The following is a 20,635-nucleotide window of genomic DNA, read 5'->3' on the forward strand; positions in this document are numbered from 1 at the left end:
TAAAATAAATGATATATATGCAGTATTTTTCCTACTGTAACTTACTGAGTGTGTGCATCTGTGGACATTTATTCTTAAGTATCAAATTTCACACTTCACAAACAAAAATGTTTAGGATGTGGACTTTATCCACCAAGGCCCAGATTCTGTATACAGCACCAGAAGTTAGGTACTTAGATTAACATGCGTAGCCTATCTAGGGGCCTAATTTAATTTTTTTTAAATTGGCTTAATCAGCACTGATAATTGAAAGCGCCATTAAAACAAATAATTAAAAAAAAAACATGAAAAAATTGTATTTAGTTGGTAGGTACCTACCTGCAAGTATGCATGGTCAGGGGCGGATTCAGGACGGAGTTTGGATGTGGACTGATTTAGGCCCTGGCCTAAACCCTGGCCTAAATGGCAATGCACCTAAGGATTCAATGCCTACGAATGTTTAGGTGTCACTAGGCGTGATTCCATAAACTGATTCTATATATCACACCTAAAAATCGTTGTCTAGCATGATTCTACAAGGTGTGCGTACCTTTCATATAATTGTGTTTAGTGCCTGTGTGCATTACATAACTTAGGCACACCCTTTTAGACCAGCTACAACCAGGCCTAAATGCCTGTGCCTAAGTTCTGTGCACATTGGAAGCATTCTATAACAAGATGCTTAACTCTTAGGAAGGCCCATGATCTGTTCCTGGCACGCCAGGGACAACTGGAGCATACTTCAGATGGGTTACTGGGATAGATGGGCCATCGGTCTGACCCACTAAGGCTATTCTTATAGCATCAAGTCAACTGAATGAAGACTGGCTTTGTGACTCAAAGTGGCGCATCGCTGTATCAGATCCCAGTATACATAACTCACATCTTGATTGGACATGTCCCAGTAGGGCCTTTCGGCATAGGACATTACTTCCCACATCACTATCCCAAAACTCCATACGTCGCTGGCACTGCTGAATCGATGGTACTGGATGGCTTCTGGCGCGGTCCATAGCACTGAGCTCTTCCCGCCCTACAATGAAAAATAAGGTAGATCTGAAAACAGAGTTATCCTACTAAAGCCTCCCCACCATATATTTAAATATATATATAACGTTATAGCTCCAGATGCCAGCCTCCCCCACCCCTCTGCCGTAAGAAAATATTTTAAGATTGTGTGTGTGTTGCCTGTGATCTTCAGTGCTAAATATATAGTCAGATTGAAAGTGTGATAATGCAGATGTAGAGAAAAGAATTTCTGAAACATTAACATTCAGTTAAAAGATCTCAGTGATAAATATGACCTTTTTACTTTTTTAATAAATAATGAATAATATCCGTAATCCTCCCTGTATATTATGACAAGCTCCTCCTTAATCTATACATCAATCTCATTGAATGCCAAACTGGTGATTTTAGGTGGTTTTCTGGCTGCATCTGAACCCGCAAGAGAGAAGTGGCAAGGAAGGTGGACACACCAAATGAAATATTTGAGTGAAGGACAGGAGGACCTAATTTAAAAAAATTAAAAAAAAAATATGATGAAGCAAACCACAGCTAAGAGAGTCCTTGCAAAGGGCAGGGCTTTCAAAATCTTTTCCGTCTCATATATATTCAGTGTGGATATCCCGACACCCTGACTGGCTGTGGCGCTCTCACGACAGATTTGGGAAGCGCTGGTATTGCAGCAATGCTTGCAAAGTTTTAAGAGTAGGCCAAGGCTTCCCAAATCTGGCCTGGGAACACCATAGCCAGAACATCTACAACACTGGCCTAAATTAACAAAACTATCCACCTTAAATTCTGCACACAACTCTCTTCCAGTCTTTTGGAAGAGGGACATAGGGGGCTGTAGCAGCCATAGGAGACGGGGGTGGGGGGGTGGGAGAGCAGGCCTGTTGCGATACAACTACTCTTCCCCCTGCAAACTGTTTTATGGGTGCTGTTTCGATTTTCTAAAACTGTGCAGTTTTTTAAAGTATAAATGCAGCCATACACAAGATCCCATGCTATAACTAACATAGTAAATGACAGAAGATAAAGACATGAAATGCTCCATCCAGTCTGCTCGATGATTGCACCAACAACAAACGCGAGATAAAACCGTGCATTCTTCTATGCAACAAAACCTCATGGCTTTGACTTGAATGTAATGAGAGTAATATATTGCGCCCTCTAAAAACTCCCTGGGAAGCTAAACTTGGGTGGTCTGGGGTGGGGGAGGGACTCAAAAGCCCATGCAGAGAGTTAAATTACGCACATTACGTCTCAGTGCATTTGAAATATGTATTATTTTAGATTAAAATCAATTCAAGCCAGTGCGAACACATCAGGCTGAATGAAAATGTGATGGTTTACATAAGAATACGATACGAGAGGTTACGGATTCCAGAACCTATGTGTTGGTTTCCATGGCAACGTAATGGAGTTTGGGTGAATCTGCATTAGTTTCGGTGTCTGGGTAACTATGGAATAGAATTATATTTATTAGAATAACTCAATGGGCGTGAATCGGGCAATAAACCGGGAACATATTTGCTGGGGAAAGAAATAAAACATTTTATCACGATATCGTATTTTATTAAGGCTAAGGAAAACATTCATGGAGTTTGCACTCTTCGGCTGCATGCTAATGAAATCGTTTTTGGGATCCTAAGGGTGCAGGATTGAAAAGTCACCCTAGAAATCCAGTCTTCTGAGGGGTCCAGCACCCAAGAACCAGGAAAATTCTCCCTGTTCAGACCAATTATTTTGCTTTTCTAATATGTTGATCGCTTATGACTCTTAAAACTTTTCATTATTTTGTATCATACTAGATGACGGCAGATAAAGACCTGACCAGTCCATCCAGTCTGCCCATTAGTTATCCATGATTATATTAACTTATCTCTTCTTTGATATTCTTGGTCACAGTCTGTAAAGTCTGGTATTGTCCTAGGTTCCAAATGCTGAAGTTGCCATCTAATCAAGCCTTTGTGACATCACTGATGAGGTTGGCTCTTAGCATTGGTGGAATGAGGCATTATGACATCACAATCTCAGCTCTGGAATGTTGCTATTCTTTGGGTTTCTGCCAGGTAACATAGTAAATGACGGCAGATAAAGACCTGAACGGTCCATCCAGTCTCCCATTAGTTATATCCATAACAAATACAAGATTAAATTAACTTGTCTCTTCTTTGATATTCTGGGTCATAGACTGTAAAGTCTGGTATTGTCCTAGGTTCCAAATGCTGAAGTTGACGTCCAAACTCACTCCAGCCTATCCAACCATCCTGTTTGCAGGATATCTGCCATAAAGTCTGTCAGTAACATCCTTATGTTCCAAGTTAGTGGAGTTTCCATCGATGCCCTCCCCAGCCCATCCTACACCACATATGAGACACAGACCATGCAAGTCTGTCCAGTAACGGCCTTAGCTCTTTAATTTACATTCTTCGCTTTCTAATTAGAGATCCTCTATGTTTATCCCACACTTTTTTGAATTCCATCACCCTCTCCGTGAAAAAGAATTTCCTAACATTGCTCCTGAGTCTTCCTCCCCTCAACCTCAAAATATTGCCCTCTAGTTTTACCATTTTCTCTTCTCTGGAAAAGATTTGGTTCTTTATTAATACTTTTCAAGTATCATATCTCATAAGCACATAAGCATCGTCTCTGCCGTGTCAGACCATAGGTCCATCATGCCCAGCAGTCCGCTCCCGCACCGGCCCCCCAGGTCAATGACCTGTAAGTGATCTATTACTCTAAAGCATTTTGTATTGTATAGTAACCCTCTAATTATACCCTTTAATCCCCTTTTCCTTCAGGAACTCGTCCAATCCCATTTTGAAACCCAAAATCGTACTCTGCTCTACCACCTCTTCTGGAAGCGCATTCCAGGTGTCCACCACCCTCTGAGTGAAGAAGAATTTCCTAGCATTTGTTCTGAATCTGTCTCCCTTCAATTTTTTTGAGTGCCCTCTCGTTTTTGTTGCCCCTGCCAGTCTGAAGAATCTGTCCCTCTCTACCTTCTCTATACCCTTCACGATCTTGTAAGTTTCTATCATATCCCCTCTAAGTCTCGCTTTTCCAGGGAAAAGAGGCCCAGCTTCTCCAGCCTCTCAGCATATGAAAGGTTTTCCATGCCCTTTATCATTTTTGTTGCTCTTCTCTGGACCCTCTCGAGTATCGCCATATCCTTCTTAAGGTACGGCGACCAGTACTGTACGCAGTACTCCAGATGCGGTCGCACCATCGCCCTATACATAGTTAGGTCTTCCAGTCTCTTCCCATTCTTCTTTTGGTTCAAACCCCTTACCATTTTTGTTGCCTTCCTCTGGATCGCTTCATGTCTTTTTATATTCAAAGTATGTAGTGACCTTTAGATAGCACCTATCATGTTCTCTCAACCCTGCCTGCTTTGACCAAATATCAAATATGTAGTATCAGCACACAACCGTGGCAGGTACAGACTAATTGGTAGATCCAGCCTGCCCAGTCGCAATTCCTTCTCTCTGATTCTCTTCCCTGCCCCTCACTCCCCTTCATCTATCTCAAACATAGTTAAGTTCAGTCACAATGAAGCTCTCTGCCCCCCTCTTTAAGTAGGATACGCATGGAAATGTACTGGGGAAAATAGGCAAGCCCCTCTTATCTGTACCCTTCTCCTCCACTGCCATCTCCAGACTCTGTCACTTCTTTCTTTTGGCACCGTATGCCTCGAACAGGCTGCCTGAATCAATATGTCGTGCTCCGTCCCTGGCAGTGTTCAAATCCAAGCTAAAGGCCCACTTCTTTGAAACTGCTTTCAACTCTTAACTTCCCCTCAGTGCTGTCAGATATCTCGACCCACTATAAGCTCCCCAACCCTGAAATGTCCTACATTAGATTGTAAGCTCTTCTGAGAAGGGACTGTCTATTTTATGTTAAAATGTACAGCGCTGCATACGCCTTCAGCGTTATAGAAATAATAAATAGTAGTAGTAGTAGTAGGATGGATATTTTGGTTTGAGCAACACTTAATTCAACACCCAGGCCCTTCTTCTGTACCTTGCTAGGGGCACCAGAAACCCTCCTCCTCTCTACCGCCCCACCCCCCATGCACCCCTTGCCTTCCCCCATACCTTTTTTACTTCTCCGGTGCAAGCAACATTGGTGCCCATGTCGGCACTGGCGTGCTCTCCGTCATCGCTACAAGGTCCCGCGCCTAGAAAGCGATGTCAAAGGGCGAGCGGATACCGACAAGGGTGTGATGCTCATGTCAGAGAAATTTAAAAGGTACGGGGAATGAGAAGGGGCGTACAGCTTGGGGGAGCGCACCTCTCACCCTTGCTACGCCATTGAAGAGGAGGAATGATTTTCCCTTTTGCTCCACAGCAGCTTACCATCGTGCTGAAGACGGCCTCCATCTTGTCGTCCTGCAGCTGTCTGAAGCCGGCGATTTTGCAGAGCAGGTTGCAGTTCACCAGAACTTTGTGAGCGGCCAGTCTTTTATGCACATAGCCCATCTCCGTCAGATGCTTCATCCCAGATGCGATGCCGTACAATATTCCAATCAGCTGGGTCACTGTGAACTGGCCCTCGTGTTTCTGCAAGGACAGGAAACAAACTATTTAGAGAGTGAATCTCCCCTTCACAAAGGATACACACAAAACGTTGCAAACCTTTATCCCAGACAAGACTAAAGACTGAACATAACTCAAGCCCTATTCTTAGAGTGGCCAAACAGGTTGAAAAGGCAAAAGCAGAAGGACGTTTGGGTGCATAAGGAAAGGAATGGTCAGTAGGAAAAAGGAAGTATTGACGGCCCTGCATAAGACTCTGGCGAGACCTCATTTGGAATATTGTACAAGTCTGAAGACTTAGCTAATAAGAAATAGCTAAGAAGAAAATAGCTAAGAAGAAAAAAAAATTTAAATTGAATCAGGTTGGGCAGACTGGATGGACCATTCGGGTCTTTATCTGCCGTCATCTACTATGTTACTATGTTACTATGTTACCACCTTAAAAAAGATGTAAACAGTATGGAGTCGGTCTAGAGGAAGGCTACTAAAATGGTGTGTGGTCTTCGTCCTAAGGCGTTTGGGGACAGACTTACAGATCTCAATCTGTATACTTTGGAGGAAAGGCGGGAGAGGGGGAGATATGATAGAGACGTTTAAATACCTATGTGGCGTAAATGCGCATGAGTCAAGTCTCTTTCATTTGAAAGGAAGCTCTGGAATGAGAGGGCATTGAATGAAGTTAAGAGGTGATAGGCTCCGGAGTAATCAAAGGAAATACTTTTTTAGAAAAAGGATGATAGATGCATGGAACAGTCTTCCGATAGAGGTGGTGAAGACAAAGACTGTCTGAATTCAAGAAAGTGTGGACAGGCACAGGGAGAGAAGGAGACAGTGGATGCTGTGAATGGGCTATTTGGCCTTATCTGCCATCATGTTTCTAAATCTGTCATAAGAACATAAGAATTGCCGCTGCTGGGTCAGACCAGTGGTCCATCACGCCCAGCTATCTGCTCCCGAGGCGGCCCCTAAGTCAAAGACCAGTGCCCTAACTGAGACCAGCCCTATCAGCGAATGTTCTTGTTCAGCAGGAACTTGTCTAACTTTGTCTTGAATCCCTGGAGGGTGTTTTCCCTTATAACAGACTCTGGAAGAGCGTTCTAGGTTCTCTACCACTCTCTGGGTAAAGAACTTCCTTACATTTGTACGGAATCTATCCCCTTTTAACTTTAGAAAGTGCCCTCTCGTTCTCTCTACCTTGGAGAGGGTGAACAACCTGTCTTTATCTATTAAATCTATTTCCTTCATAATCTGGTTCCCTATTATCTGGTTGTTTTTTTATTTTATTATCTTTACAATGAATTGTTATTGGCCAACATATCAACTGTACCACATCAGCTTTGGCCAATTACCAATTCTTACACAATATCATTCTCTCTCAATACAAGAGCTCTCATCATCAGCCTATATATATACCACTAGATTAATGATGACATACCTATACCTGCTTCTACATGAACCCCTAACCCCTACCCTCCAAACCTAAGTCAACCTTACTATAACATCTACTACTACACACTCTTATACTTCAACACAGAGTGAAAGGCACCCAAACATTTTCCTGTTAACCAGCTAATAGGAACCCTGACTTCCCATAACAGAAAATAGTGGTAAGAGCAGATAGCGTAGCTGGTTTTAAGAAAGGTTTGGACAATTTCCTGGAGGAAAAGTCCATAGTCTGTTATTGAGAAAGACATGGGGGAAGCTACTCTTTGAGATTCTGGAATGTTGCTACTCTTTGAGATTCTGGAATTTTGTTACTCTTTGAGATTCTGGAATATTGCTATTCTTTGAGATTCTGGAATCTTGCTACTCTTTGGAGTTTTGGAATCTTGCTATTCTTGGGGATTTTGCATGGAATCTTGTTACTCTTTGGGATTCCACAATGTTGTTATTCTTAGGAATTCTGTACAGAATGTTGCTACTACTTGGGTTTTTGCCAGGCGACCGTGAGAACGGGCTACTGGGCTAGATGGACCATTGGTCTGACCCAGTAAGGCTAGTCTTCTGTTCACTTACCCTGAGGAATGAGTCCAGCATCCCGTTTCCCATATATTCTGTCACAGTCATCATTGTATTAGCTGTACAAAAGCAGAAGGTTTGACACAATTAGCATTTGGCTTTACTCAGTCCTGAGCTTTCATACATTCATCTATTAGCGTAACTTTGAGGTACATCAATCAATGTCCCTGTGCTACTATCATCAACAGAAGGTTCACTATAGTGTATTAGAGAGCTATGGTGTACAGGGCAATGTACACCAACCCCCTCATCCTATAACAGGCCATCTGAACTTGGGGGTGGGGAGGGGGGAGAATTTTCACATTTAGAATACTTGAGCTTATATGCAAGTGAATGCTACAGATTTGCATGTAAATAATGCCATTTGCATGTTAAGTAGTATTTTATAATCTTACAGCTTCATATTCAAAATAATGTAGCTGGCCACTGACTGGTTAAATAACTTGGTTAGAGCTAGCCACCAGTATTCACTGGGAACCAGCTAAGTACCACTGAATCCAAACCAATTATGCTGGGGGACATTCTAAGAGTGAAGTCATCAATTGACTGCTTAATTTTTTAGATTATTGGTGCAGTCTTTGGTTCTATCTATACTGGACTACTGCAATATCGTTTACTTGGGTGCACCTAAAAAAACCATGAGGAAATTAAAAAACCATGAGGAAATTAAGAATAGAACAGAACACGGCTATCCGCTAGATATATTTGGATTAAAAAAAGCGACGTCAGTCCCTACTATAGACTACTGCACTGGTTGCCAATGGAGGCACGAATAATGTTTAAGTTTTCCTGCATTTGTTTTAGGCTGGTTTGGAGATTAGCTCCTATCTGTCTTTTACCTCATTTCGTTCTATATAGCCCTACAAGGATAACCAGAAATTGTAATCTATTTGCATACCCAAGGATCACTGGCTGCAAATACAAGTCCTTTTTGGATAGGACTTTCATGTTTCAAGCAAGTAAACAGCAGTCTTGGTTAGGTAACTACATCAATGGAGCCAGGTTGACCTAAGGCGCCTTTCGAAAAGAAATTAAAACTGTATTGTTTGATAGATTTATCTCTTAAACAGAAGTCACACTAAATTTAATAATCTTATTCTGTCTATTCTTGAATAATATGTTGTACTTTTATTATTTGCATTTTGTAATTCGCCGATTGTCCAGCTTTCTTCAGTGTGAACCGCCTAGAAGTCGTCTGATCATGGCGGTATAGAAGAATAAAGTTATGTTATGTTAAGAGCCGATTATTCAGCCCTTAAATGGTCAGGTTTAATGCATAAATGTGAGCACAGAAAAGGCAGACTTATTTTCATGCAGTAACCCACGGCCGCTTAAGAGCTGGAAGTTGATTTAAGTGGCTATGTCTTAACCGACATAAAAATAACTGGATATTCTAAGCCGAAGCCCGCACAGGCCCCAGCTTTGGGAATAGCCCCATCGACGATGAGCAAAACGCTCACTACCACTGGCTCAGTATTAACCCCTTAGGACCAAATTTTATACACCATACTTTAAAAAATTGGTGTGGACTAGTGCGATGCTAAGCTGAACTGTATATAAGTTAAGCGCAACTTGTAGAATTGCGCTTAGTGCTGCTTATGTATGATAACTTTTAGACTCGCCCATGTAGGCCGGTGACGGGATAATCGCGCGCCAGACGCCAGCGCGGCGACAATCCAGCACAGACAATTCGGCGGAAGACAGAAGCGCGTGAGGGAAAAAATAATTTTTAAACAGCTCCGACTGGGGGTTTGGGGTGGCAACCCCCCCACTTTATTGGTTAGTGTTCGCACTGCCGTTGCTGGGGGGGAGGGGGTGAAATCAGAAAAAGTTCCGTTTTCGCTAAAATGGAGGTTTCCAACCCCCTGAACCCCCCTCCAACAGCAGCGCGAACACTAACCAATAAAGTGGGGGGGAAGGGGGTTGCCACCCCAAACCTCCCGTCGGAGCTCTTTAAAAATTACTTTTTCCCCCGGGCGCTTCTGTCTTGCGCCGAATTGTCGGCGCCGGATTGTCAGCGCGCTGACATCTTGCGCTCCACTGTCTATGAACCATGTAGGCCAGCTAAAATCAGGCCTAAATGCCTGGGCCTAAGTTGTGCGCGCATAAGCCCGGATTCTCTAAAGGGCGCCAATTTTTTAGACGCCCAAGTTTAGGCACCCAAGTTTGGTTTAAAAAAATACCATTTAAATGATATTTTTAACTGACTTTCAAGGCGCCTACTGGATCCTACAAAATCAACACCAGAAGCACACCTCCGTAGGCTCTTTAGGCTGCCTGCCACTGTGGGCGTGGCTAATGCCGGAAGTAGCATTAAGACAGCCTAAAGCGCCTACGGAGGCGCGATTCACGTCAAAGGTAGGCGCCTGGACAATTCTAGCCTACATTATTATCAGCGTCAACCTTTGCCAGAGGCACAATTCTTTACCCAGCGCTATTGTGTAATTAACACGCAATCAGTGGCTGCTTTTAAGGCAGCTACCAACAACGGCACCAGTTAGAGAATCCGGGCCATATTCTATAAACTCGCACATAACTTAACAACGCCCACGATCTGCCCCCCCCCTAACTACACCCACTTGTCAGCATCGAATACTGCAATTGGCATATAACTTTTATAGATTCATGCCTACCAAGTGATGCACTTAATGTCAATTATGAACTGTTAATTACCAATATCGGTACCAAGTAGGCTTATTCAATTAAGCTATGTTGTGGGCACTGGCTTACAAGCATAACTTTAGTCGCCATTTGTAGAATTTGGGGATTAGTGCTCAATTTTCAGAGCATGCAACTGCGAGAGGTATTCACATAGGCGGGGCATGGGCCTCTCCCAACACTACCCATAGATGCTATAGAATAGCGCCAGTTATACAGCTACGCACCAAAGTGCCGCATTTAGACCTGCCTTAGACACAGCGTAAGCGGCTCACCTAAATCCTGGCATATATATGCCCACTTAAGCTACTGTTCTATAATGGAATCTGGACGCCTGCATTCCATTACAGAATTTGCACTCGGCAGCCCACATTTGGATATCTAACATTTTGGCGCAATTTATAGAATTTCCCTCTAGTTGCGCGCACACGATTTTAACTAATTTACCACTTTGCTCAACTAATTTTTCCAACGGTGCTCATGTCTGTCTGCCGAACTGCTCTGCGGAGCAACTATGAGCGCCCCTGGATCAAGAGAGGTGTGCAATTTTGCAATCACAAAAATACGAGCTAAAGCAACTAGTTCATCTTTATAATTACCTAATTATCACATGTTAATTTAAATGCAACCGTGAACAATGGTGTTTTCGTATCAGACTGTAAAGGTGAAGGCAGGAAGCTGAAGCTTGGCCGGCTGGGAGATAGGCTGTACTGAATGAAGGGCCGAGCAACTCAGTACGGAGAACAATGAACACCATTGATCAATCACTCAGTGCAAACTCAAGTTAAGCTGATTCCTGTCCAGAATTAGCAAGTTCAGGATGAGTCCTTTTGGTAAATCATTACCTTTTCAGTGTCATCAAAGCCGGGTTGGGGTGTCCAATGAGCAAAAGATATACCATTAAGTGATCTTGCAAAGCTACTGAAGCTATCGCCAATGGCCGACGCCAACAGAAGGAAGATTCAATCACTGTTTTACATGAGGACATTCATGGACCTCCACATCCTTTTCATGCACAAAGCATTGATGAGCGATCACACCCATCAACTCGTTTCTCGCTTATCATGAATACAGTCTAAATTGATATATATCCAAGGTAGCAAGAACCTTTAGCAAACATCTGTTACACAAACAGCAGGAGCCTAGTGAAAAAGAACTAAGCATTAGGGTGGTTTTTGAGCGAGATTGTCCTCTTCCATTTGGTCTGGGGTTTCTTTTCCAGGTCTGTATAGGTGCCCTAATTACTTTATCAACTCTAGCTAGTCACCCTGCACTGCTTGACAGGCTCTGCACCGATGTCTCCCTCTACAAACTCACACGCAGAACTCTGTTCTTCCAGAGAGCAGCTAATCTTACCCCTTTCTGCAGCCGTAACGAAACGTGGGCGCCCACATGAAGTCAAAGGTGACGAGCACTCAAAGGCTCATCCGCGATAATGACAAACTCCAGGACGGTAATTAAGTTTCAAGTTTCAAGTTTCAAGTTTATTAGGATTTTATATACCGCCTATCAAGGTTATCTAAGCGGTTTTTACAATCAGGTACTCAAGCATTAAGAAAACAAGAAGCATTCTGCATGATAATTTGTTTCTACAATGCCTGGATTACCATGTAAATGAGACGGTACTGTTGCTACAGAAGTCCGATCAGGGTTATCTGACACTGAACATGGTTCTGCAAATTGTTCCATTCTAAGAACAGCACACCACTTGCACAGTGGGGTGGGGGGAGGGGAGGCAGCGACACACAGCATCCTATCATGGATTCTCGCTGGCCAGGTTTCTAGCGAAAATGTGGGATAAAATACTTCTCAACATGTGCAGCAGGGCTGGTATGTTTCTGAGCTCTTTGCAAACAGTACAGCTGACCCCAGCAAAGCCCATGGGAGAGAATTCAAACCATGGAAGAAGGCACGACACAGTGCTCCGAGTACAGAGTTCCAGCTCAGTTGCTTCAGTTTTACTCTTGCCCGCTCTCCGATTCAACCAAGTCCCTTTGCTTAAACCTATGGCCCTTCTTCGCAGCACTTATAACCAAGAAAAAAAAGTACCTTCCACGGGGCAGCGTTTCCTTTTGGAATTAGGCACGCATGTCCTCGTCTATGGCCCCAGTATGCTCTTCCGAATTCTGGAAGGGGAATACCTTGGGTTCTGAAGACCCATTTATTCAGGAAGGCGTTAACTACATTCTCTCAAAACCAGGATGTGGTTTTTATACTGTTGACAGGACGCTCTAGTGGGGTTCTCATGGGTTCTGCCATTTTGGCTGGAACAGCTGGACAAATTCCAAAAGCTATTAAGTTATAATTTCAATCAAGTTGATTTGTTTATTACGTTATACAACTGTTGCTTTTATACGGCCATGACTTCATTGGCTCCCCGTCCATTTCCAAATACAGTTTAAACTTCTCCTGCAAGTGCATTCGCTCTGAAGCTCCCCGATATCTCTCCTCACTTATCTCCCCCTATGCTCCCCCCCCCCCCGTGATCTCCGCTCATCAAGCAGGCCTCTCTTATCTGTACCCTTCTCTTGCACTGCCAACTCCAGACTCTGTCCCTTCTTTCTTGTGTCACCGTATGATCAATACGCCATGCTCCGTCCCTGGTAGTGTTCAAATCCAAGCTAAAGGCCCACTTCTTTGAAACTGCTTTCAACTCTTAACTCCCCCCTCACTGCTGTCAAATACCTAGACCCACTATAGCTTCCCCAACCCTGAAATGTCCTGTCTAAATTAGATTGTAAGCTCTTCTGAGCAGGGACTGTCTATTGTATGTTAAAATGTACAGCGCTGCATACGCCTTTCAGCGCTGTAGAAATAATAAATAGTAGTAGTCATAGTAGCAGGAAACCACCCTCTACTAGAGGGGTAACTCGTGATAAACTCAAAATTGACAATAAAATCCCACTCTTCAAAGCATAGGGTCTAAACCAGTGGTCTCAAACTCAAACCCTTTGCAGGGCCACATTTTGTATTGGTGGGTACTTGGAGGGCCGCAGAAAAAAATAGTTAATGTCTTATTAAAGAAATGACAATTTTGCATGAGGTAAAACTCTATAGTTTATAAATCTTTCCTTTTAGATAAGTCTTAATAATAATATTGTAATTTATAGCTAAAGAGACATATGATCAAGAAACTGTTTTATTTTACTTTTGTGATTATGATAAACATACTGAGGGCCTCAAAATAGTACCTGGCGGGCCGCATGTGGCCCTCGGGCCGCGAGTTTGAGACCACTGGTCTAAACAGAGGAAGGAAAAGGATCTCAGAAACCTGCTTGGTGACAGGGAATAGACCTCAGCCAAGTCCAACAAGGTTCCACGTTTCATTCTTTGATCCTGAAAAACCTTCTCCTTCCTAGTTTATTAAATTTTTTTTTACTTATAGTAATTTTTTTTAGTTCAAAGATTTTATTGATTTTAATATATAGCAAGAACAGGAATTGTTAACAGGGCATGAAAACAATATGCCGGACCTTAGAGTAATTTTAATCATTTTATTAACGATTTACCTTAAAATCTTCTCCATTAAATCATCAAATACCTTCAAGGCACAGCCTGACGGGACCCGTTTCGCCACAATTACTGGCTTTCTCAAGGGTTCACGGAAACTGCTGCATAATTGTTCGGCATTAGCATTCCGTTTCTGGGCTTCCTACTGAGCGATGACTTCAACAGGTCAATATTTCCTCCCGTTCTGTTGATTAGGGCCTGGGGGGGTGCCTTACCAGCAGCTTTATTCATAGAACTTATGGGAGGGTGTCTGTGTTGCAGTGTCACAAACTGTGTACAGTCTTATGGTCAATGAAGCAGACATCAGTGGCTTGGTTATTTAAGCAAATATCTTGACGAGTGTCTGTTGGCATTCTGCCTTTGGTCACACAGAACACATGCCCCGGAGGATGTAATCCCCAGAACCCCTAAGGCAGGGTGTCAAAGTCCCTCCTGGAGGGCCGCAATCCAGTTGGGTTTTCAGGACTTCCCCAATGAATATGCATGAGATCTATTAGCATACAATGAAAGCAGTGCATGCAAATAGATCTCATGCATATTCATTGGGGAAATCCTGAAAACCCAACAGGATTGTGGCCCTCCAGGAGGGACTTTGACACTCCTGCCCTAAGGAGTCCATCAGGGCTATTTCCCTCCCTCAAGAGGTGCTGATAACAGCGCCACTGCCTCTCTCTGTCTTCTGGCACCTACCTCTTGTAATTATGCCTTCCAGGCGGATGATGTTGGGGTGATCGAACTGACCCATGATGCTTGCTTCCGCCACAAAAGCGCGCCTCTGCTTGTCGGAGCAGCCAGCTCGGAGCGTCTTTATCGCCACTGGCAGCTCCCTCTTGCTGGGCAGCTTCAGACAACCTTTGCAGACCTCGCCAAATTCCCCTGCGGGAGAGACCAGAACGCGGCACAGTTAGTGGGAGGAAGGTCCTTGGGCCAAGAGTGCCGACTTCACAAGGAGAATGCCACAAAAGCCAAAACATTGCAGGTTTTCTGGCAGCTGTGTAGAGCGGTTTGCGTGTTGTAACCACCTTCGTTCTCTCTGAGTGCAGCTGCAAAACATCATTAGCCCTCGCCAGCAAGCGGCCCTGAGAAACAGCTAGCTCTGGTTTCCCTTTCGATGCCCGCCACCATTACTGTAAACGAGCTCTCTTCACGAAAAGGCATGTCAGCCCCCACCACAGCAGCTGCATATGAACACATTCAGTACTTTCATGCACAATATTCAGCCTCAATTAGTTGCCTTGTATCTCCCTAATTAGCCCACCACTCAATTATTGCTGAGGTTGGAAAGTGGTGGTTTTTTTTTTTGCTGAACCAACTTCCTCTTAAGATACACAGGGTGAGAGAAATGGGGTCCTGACAGGAACCAGCTAACTGGACAATTTATTTTCTCAGTGATATTCAGCCCACAGCGGTCGGCGCTTTTAAAGCCGCCGACAGCCACAGGCTGAATTAGATCTGGATCTTTAAGCCTCAGCCATATCTAGACATGTCTACCCGACTGGTATGTGGGTGCTGGCTAATATTTGGACTTTTTTTTTCTTTTTAATTATATTCATCATATCCTACCATTCTATGCGTATTACAAATTATTCAGGCACTCAAGCATTATTCCTTAACTGTCCCGGCGGGCTTCCACTCTATCTAATGTACCTGGGGCAATGGGGATTAAGTGACTTGCTCAGGGTCACAAGGAGCAGTGAAGGATTCAGACCCACAACTTCAGGGTGCCGAGGCTGTACCTCTAACCACTGCACACTTGCACAAATAGATTATTATGTACAGAGGACCACCAACCAGTCGGGTTTTCGGGATAACCCTAATGAATATGCATGAGAGAGATTTGCATATAATGGAGGCGACAGGCATGCAAATCTGCCCTGTGCATATTCATTAGGGCTATCCTGAAAACCCGACTGGCTTCTGGGTCCTCCAGGATCGGGTTGGGAACCACCGATGTAGAGCACCTAAACTGGATCACATAATGCTTTTATTTACGTAACTGCATTGGTTGCCAATCCTAAAAAGAATTAGATTTAAAGTGCTTATTCTTACATTTGACATGCTTTATAGCAGATTGACACTTTGTCAGCCCATACTGTTTTATATACACCGTCGCGCTCTCTTTGATCAATCGATTCACAGATTGATACTTCCTAACCGTAAACAGGCATATTATGAAATGACTGGAAATACTGCTTTTTATTCCATGGTTCTTTATGGTGGGACAGTCTGCCAGGATGTATAAGAGATGAATAATATTTGTACGTTTTAAGACTTTCTTGAAAACATGGAGGGGCATAATCGAAAGGGACGTCTAAGTCCGTTTACGTCCATTTCACAAGTCATTCAAAGTCAAAAAGTGCCTAAGTCCCATTTTCGAAAGAGACGTCCAACTTCTTTTGACTTTTGAAAATCGTCCAAATTATACGTCCTGCAGATCTGATCTAAAATGTCTATCTTTTTAGTCCATTTTCGTCCAAGTCAAAAACGTCTAGAACAAGCCAATATTCCGGAACCGGAGGACATCGTAAATGGGGATTGGGATGAAAAGCTGGTCCAACTGGAGGTAAGCCAAGAGGATGTCCTCAGGCAGATAGACAGACTAAAGAGCGACAAATTGCCAGGTCCGGACGGCATTCACCCAAGGGTACTCAAGGAACGAAATAGCAGAGCCACTTCGCCAAATATGTAACCTATCCTTGAAAACTGGAGAGATCCCGGAGGATTGGAAAATTGCAAATGTCACGCCCATCTTCAAGAAGGGTTCAAGGGGGGACCCGGGAAACTACAGGCCGGTGAGCTTGACCTCGGTCCCGGGAAAGATGATGGAAGCACTGATTAAGGACAGTATCTGTGAACACATAGAAAACAATGGACAGCTAAAGTCGAGTCAGCACGGCTTCTGCAAGGGTAGGTCATGCCTCACAAACTTATTGTACTTCTTTGAGGGGGTAAAGAGCCAGGTGGATAAAGGGGAATCCATTGACATCATTTACCTTGACTTTCAAAAAGCCTTCGACAAGGTACCACACGAAAGACTGCTTAAAAAGCTGTGGAAACACGGGGTGCAAGGGGAGGTCCACCGATGGATCAAAAACTGGCTAGCAGACAGGAAACAGAGGGTTGGAGTAAAGGGCCATTACTCAGACTGGCATTGGGTCACGAGCGGAGTTCCGCAGGGGTCAGTGCTGGGACCGCTCCTGTTCAATATATTTATTAATGACCTGGAGGTGGGAACAAATTGCGAAATAATTAAATTTGCGGATGACATCAAACTCTACCGCAGGGTTGAAACCATGGAATACTGCGAAGATCTGCAAAGGGACCTAACGACGCTAGAAGAATGGGCCAAGAAATGGCAAATGAACTTTAATGTAGGGAAATGCAAGGTCATGCATGTAGGGAAAAAGAACCCGATATTCAGCTACAAAATGGGGGGATCACTGCTAGGGGTAAGTAAACTTGAAAGAGACCTGGGAGTGATGGTAGACACATCTTTGAAGGCGTCGGCACAGTGCGCCACAGCCTCAAAAAAAGCAAACAAAATGTTGGGTATCATTAAGAAGGGTATCACGACCAGGACAAAGGAAGTCATCCTGCCACTATATCGTGCAATGGTGCGCCCGCACCTGGAGTACTGTGTCCAGTACTGGTCGCCGTACCTCAAGAAGGACATGGCGGTACTTGAGGGAGTCCAGAGAAGAGCAACTAAACTGATAAGGGGTATGGAAAACCTCTCATATACTGACAGACTGAAAAAGCTGGGGCTGTTCTCCCTGGAAAAGCGGAGACTTAGAGGAGACATGATAGAAACCTTCAAGATCCTGAAGGGTATAGAAAAGGTAGACAGGGACAGATTTTTCAGATTATGGGGGAACCACAAGTACAAGGGGGCACTCGGAGAAATTAAAAGGAGACAGGTTTAGAACAAATGCCAGAAAGTTCTTTTTCACTCAGAGGGTGGTGGATACATGGAACACGCTTCCGGAGGCTGTGATAGGCCGGAGCACATTACAAGGCTTCAAAGAAGGTTTGGATAGGTTCCTAGAGGATAAAGGAATTGAGGGGTACAGATAGGAGTAGCGGTAGGTTGTAGGGATAGTTTGGGACCATTGCTCAGGCAATGGGCCTGATGGGCCACCGCGGGAGCGGACCGCTGGGCGAGATGGACCTCTGGTCTGCCTCAGCGGAGGCAACTTCTTATGTTCTTATGTTCTTAAGCCCTGTTGGACGTGGGAGGGGCCTGCAAAGTGAGTGACAGAACACCCAGACAGAGCACCTAAATAGTGGGGTACCTTACAGGGCACTTCTGTGAACTTCACAAACAGTGTGCCATGGCTTCCCCTCACTACAGCTCCCTTATAGGTGACGGTGAGCCCCCCAAACCACCTCCAGAATCCCCAAGACCCACTTATCTACCATCCCTATAGCCCTTATGGATGCAGGAGCCACTTATATGCCAGTACAAAAGGGTTTTAGGGGTGTATAGGGGAGTGCACATGTTTCAATATCAATACAGTGATTACAGGGGCTTATGGGCATGGGTCCATCTCTCTAAGGGTCCCAAACCCACCCCAAGATGACTTAAACTGGCTCTGGGCTGGACGACTAGGCTTTCCTATGCTAGGCAGCCAGGTGATGATGGTCTGGAGGCTGAAATTTGAAGTTATGATTAAAATTTTTATTGGGGTGGGGGGTGTTGGTGATCACTGGGGTAGTGTGTGGGGGTCTGTGTTATGTATTTTCAGTGATTATCTGGTGAGGTTAGGTGGGTTTTAGTGACTTAGACCATGTTTTAGATGGTCTAAGTCAAAACATCCAAGTTTCCTCTAGGCTCTGTTGTTTAACCTTCGGTTATACATGCTGTACGACTAAGTCTAAACCGGCCCACGTCCCGCCCAACTCCCGCCCTCGACACGTCTCCCGAAATGCCCCGTTTAGCTTTGGACATTGAGCGGCACTATGAAGGCCTAAGTCGTTTAGAAATACATCCAAAACCCGGTTTGATTATCGGCACTTGGACGTTTTAGAGAAATGTTCGTCCAAGTGCCGACTTAGGCCGGTTTTTGGACGTTTTTCTCTTTCGATTATGAGCCCCATATCTTTTTAGACTGGCTTTGTAAATAAATTAGACGCTTGACTACTGGGTTTCCTGAAGACCAGCTTGGACATTGGTTAAAAAAAAAAAAACCCCAAAAACCTTTTTTTTAGTTCAAAGATTTTATTGATTTTAATATATAGCAAAAACAAAAAACCTTTAAGCCAAGACTCACAGATTACAGGGTTTAATCATTGACCCTTGAAACCTCCCCCTCCTAACTCTGAGTATCATATACAGCGATACCTTGGAATCCGAATGCCCCAGTATTCGAACAACTTGGAATCCGAACGAAATATTTGAGCAAATTTTGCCCCGGAATTCGAACGCTGCTGGGGAATCTGAACGCCCTGCACGTTGTTCATGTGTGTTTGTGCGTACGTTTCCCCAGCGCTCGGGCCACACGTACGTCGTTCAGTTCATTGTCGGAAGCTGTAGTGAAAGCATCTCGTGTGATTTTCGCCTTTGTGTGGGTGTAGTGAGGAAAATACTGTACTGCGTTATTATTATTTGTTAATATTTTAACTTAAAATCCAGTATTTACTGTTAAAATTTCAGTTTGTGGGACCCAGGAATGGATTAATCCAGCTTCTATTATTTTAAATGGGAAAAATTGTCCTGGAATGCGAACGATTTGGAACGCAAACGGAGTTATGGAACGGATTAAGTTCAGATTCCAAGGTATCACTGTAGTTGTATATATTCTTTATTCTTTCTTCTTAGAAATATAGTACCCGCGGATTTGGTTATTTGTGCGTCCCAGACCTTCCCAAGACCTTACCTGGTGGTCTAGGGGTGACGCGGGGCAGATCGAGCATCCTACGCTCCTGTCCCGTGCAGAGTCATCATCAAAATGGCTGCCGTGACTTCCCGTTGTAGTCTCGAGACTACACCTCTCCACCCCACCCTGCCACACTACGCTACCATCCCCCCCTCCCACGTACCTCTGTAGACCTTCACCAGCGCGATCAACTCCTCCTGACTACTGCTCGCCCTGGCCTGGTTCACCTCTGAATCACTTCCGAGTCACAGGGCTAGAAGTGATGTCAGAGGAAACCCAACGCTGGTTCGAGCGGCATGCTGGTGAAGATTTACAGAGGTACGTGGGGGGAGGGAGGGAGAGCACAAGTGTGGAATGGGGGAAGAGGAGGGCATTGGGGGGAAAGCCACCACCCCGAGGCGCCTCCTACTCTCGCTACGTCACTGTTTGTGATCAACCAAAGTGACATTGTTGCATTGGAACATCAGTGCAACACAGGTGACCGTGCACAATGAGTGTAACAGGCCTGATTTTCAGCAGCAGCGCTACTGCGCTTTGTCTGTTCAGCAGATGTACGCGCGCAAATATCCCATTGAATTGACTTCTGGAGTGACCGGTGCTTGCTCTTTCACTGGCCTGACTACAACAGATGTTATCTGATGAGCGGCTGAATTTTGCAATTCTCCAATTAAGTTTTGGTTCAGCTCCCGTCCCACCCCCTGACCCCACCTCCCCACATACATACTCTGAGGCTGAGGCAGCCAAGGAGGCAATTCCTAGCTTTGACAGGACATGTTCATTCATTAGCCTTCCAGGTTTTTATGTAATACCTGTTCCAAGAATTCTCTCAATTTTGACGCTAGAGTTGTCAAGCTCTTTGGCAAACAAATGGACAGCTTGCATGGGATCGTCACAGGTGTCTGGGTCAATGTAGGTCCGTCTGGTTGGTATCTTAACTATGAAAGAGAGAGAGAATTTGCATGAACATTTGAAGAGGGCCTCCAGACTGCTATGAATTATGGGAAAATATTAGATGTGAGAGAATGGTTAAGGAAGACAAATTACCCA

At 44.3% G+C, this 20,635-nt stretch overlaps 1 protein-coding gene and 1 long non-coding RNA gene across 3 annotated transcripts in view; one reads left to right on the top strand and one right to left on the bottom strand.

Annotated features, from left to right (window-relative positions):
• Window positions 1-20,635, top strand: part of LOC117365119 — a 299,104-nt gene that overhangs the window by 78,247 nt on the left and 200,222 nt on the right. The window lies entirely within an intron of this gene.
• EPHA10 (EPH receptor A10) overlaps window positions 1-20,635 on the bottom strand; it is a 231,232-nt gene that overhangs the window by 9,589 nt on the left and 201,008 nt on the right. For both annotated transcript variants that reach the window (XM_033955095.1, XM_033955094.1), the window contains exons 10-14: window positions 20,398-20,523; window positions 14,403-14,588; window positions 7,542-7,603; window positions 5,346-5,549; window positions 863-1,012 (exon numbers count right to left, since the gene is read on the bottom strand). In XM_033955095.1, coding sequence (XP_033810986.1) covers window positions 863-1,012; window positions 5,346-5,549; window positions 7,542-7,603; window positions 14,403-14,588; window positions 20,398-20,523 — 728 coding nt within the window. The remainder of the gene's footprint in view (window positions 1-862; window positions 1,013-5,345; window positions 5,550-7,541; window positions 7,604-14,402; window positions 14,589-20,397; window positions 20,524-20,635) is intronic.

This window comes from Geotrypetes seraphini, chromosome 8, assembly GCF_902459505.1.
Source record: "Geotrypetes seraphini chromosome 8, aGeoSer1.1, whole genome shotgun sequence".
NCBI lineage: Eukaryota > Metazoa > Chordata > Amphibia > Gymnophiona > Dermophiidae > Geotrypetes > Geotrypetes seraphini.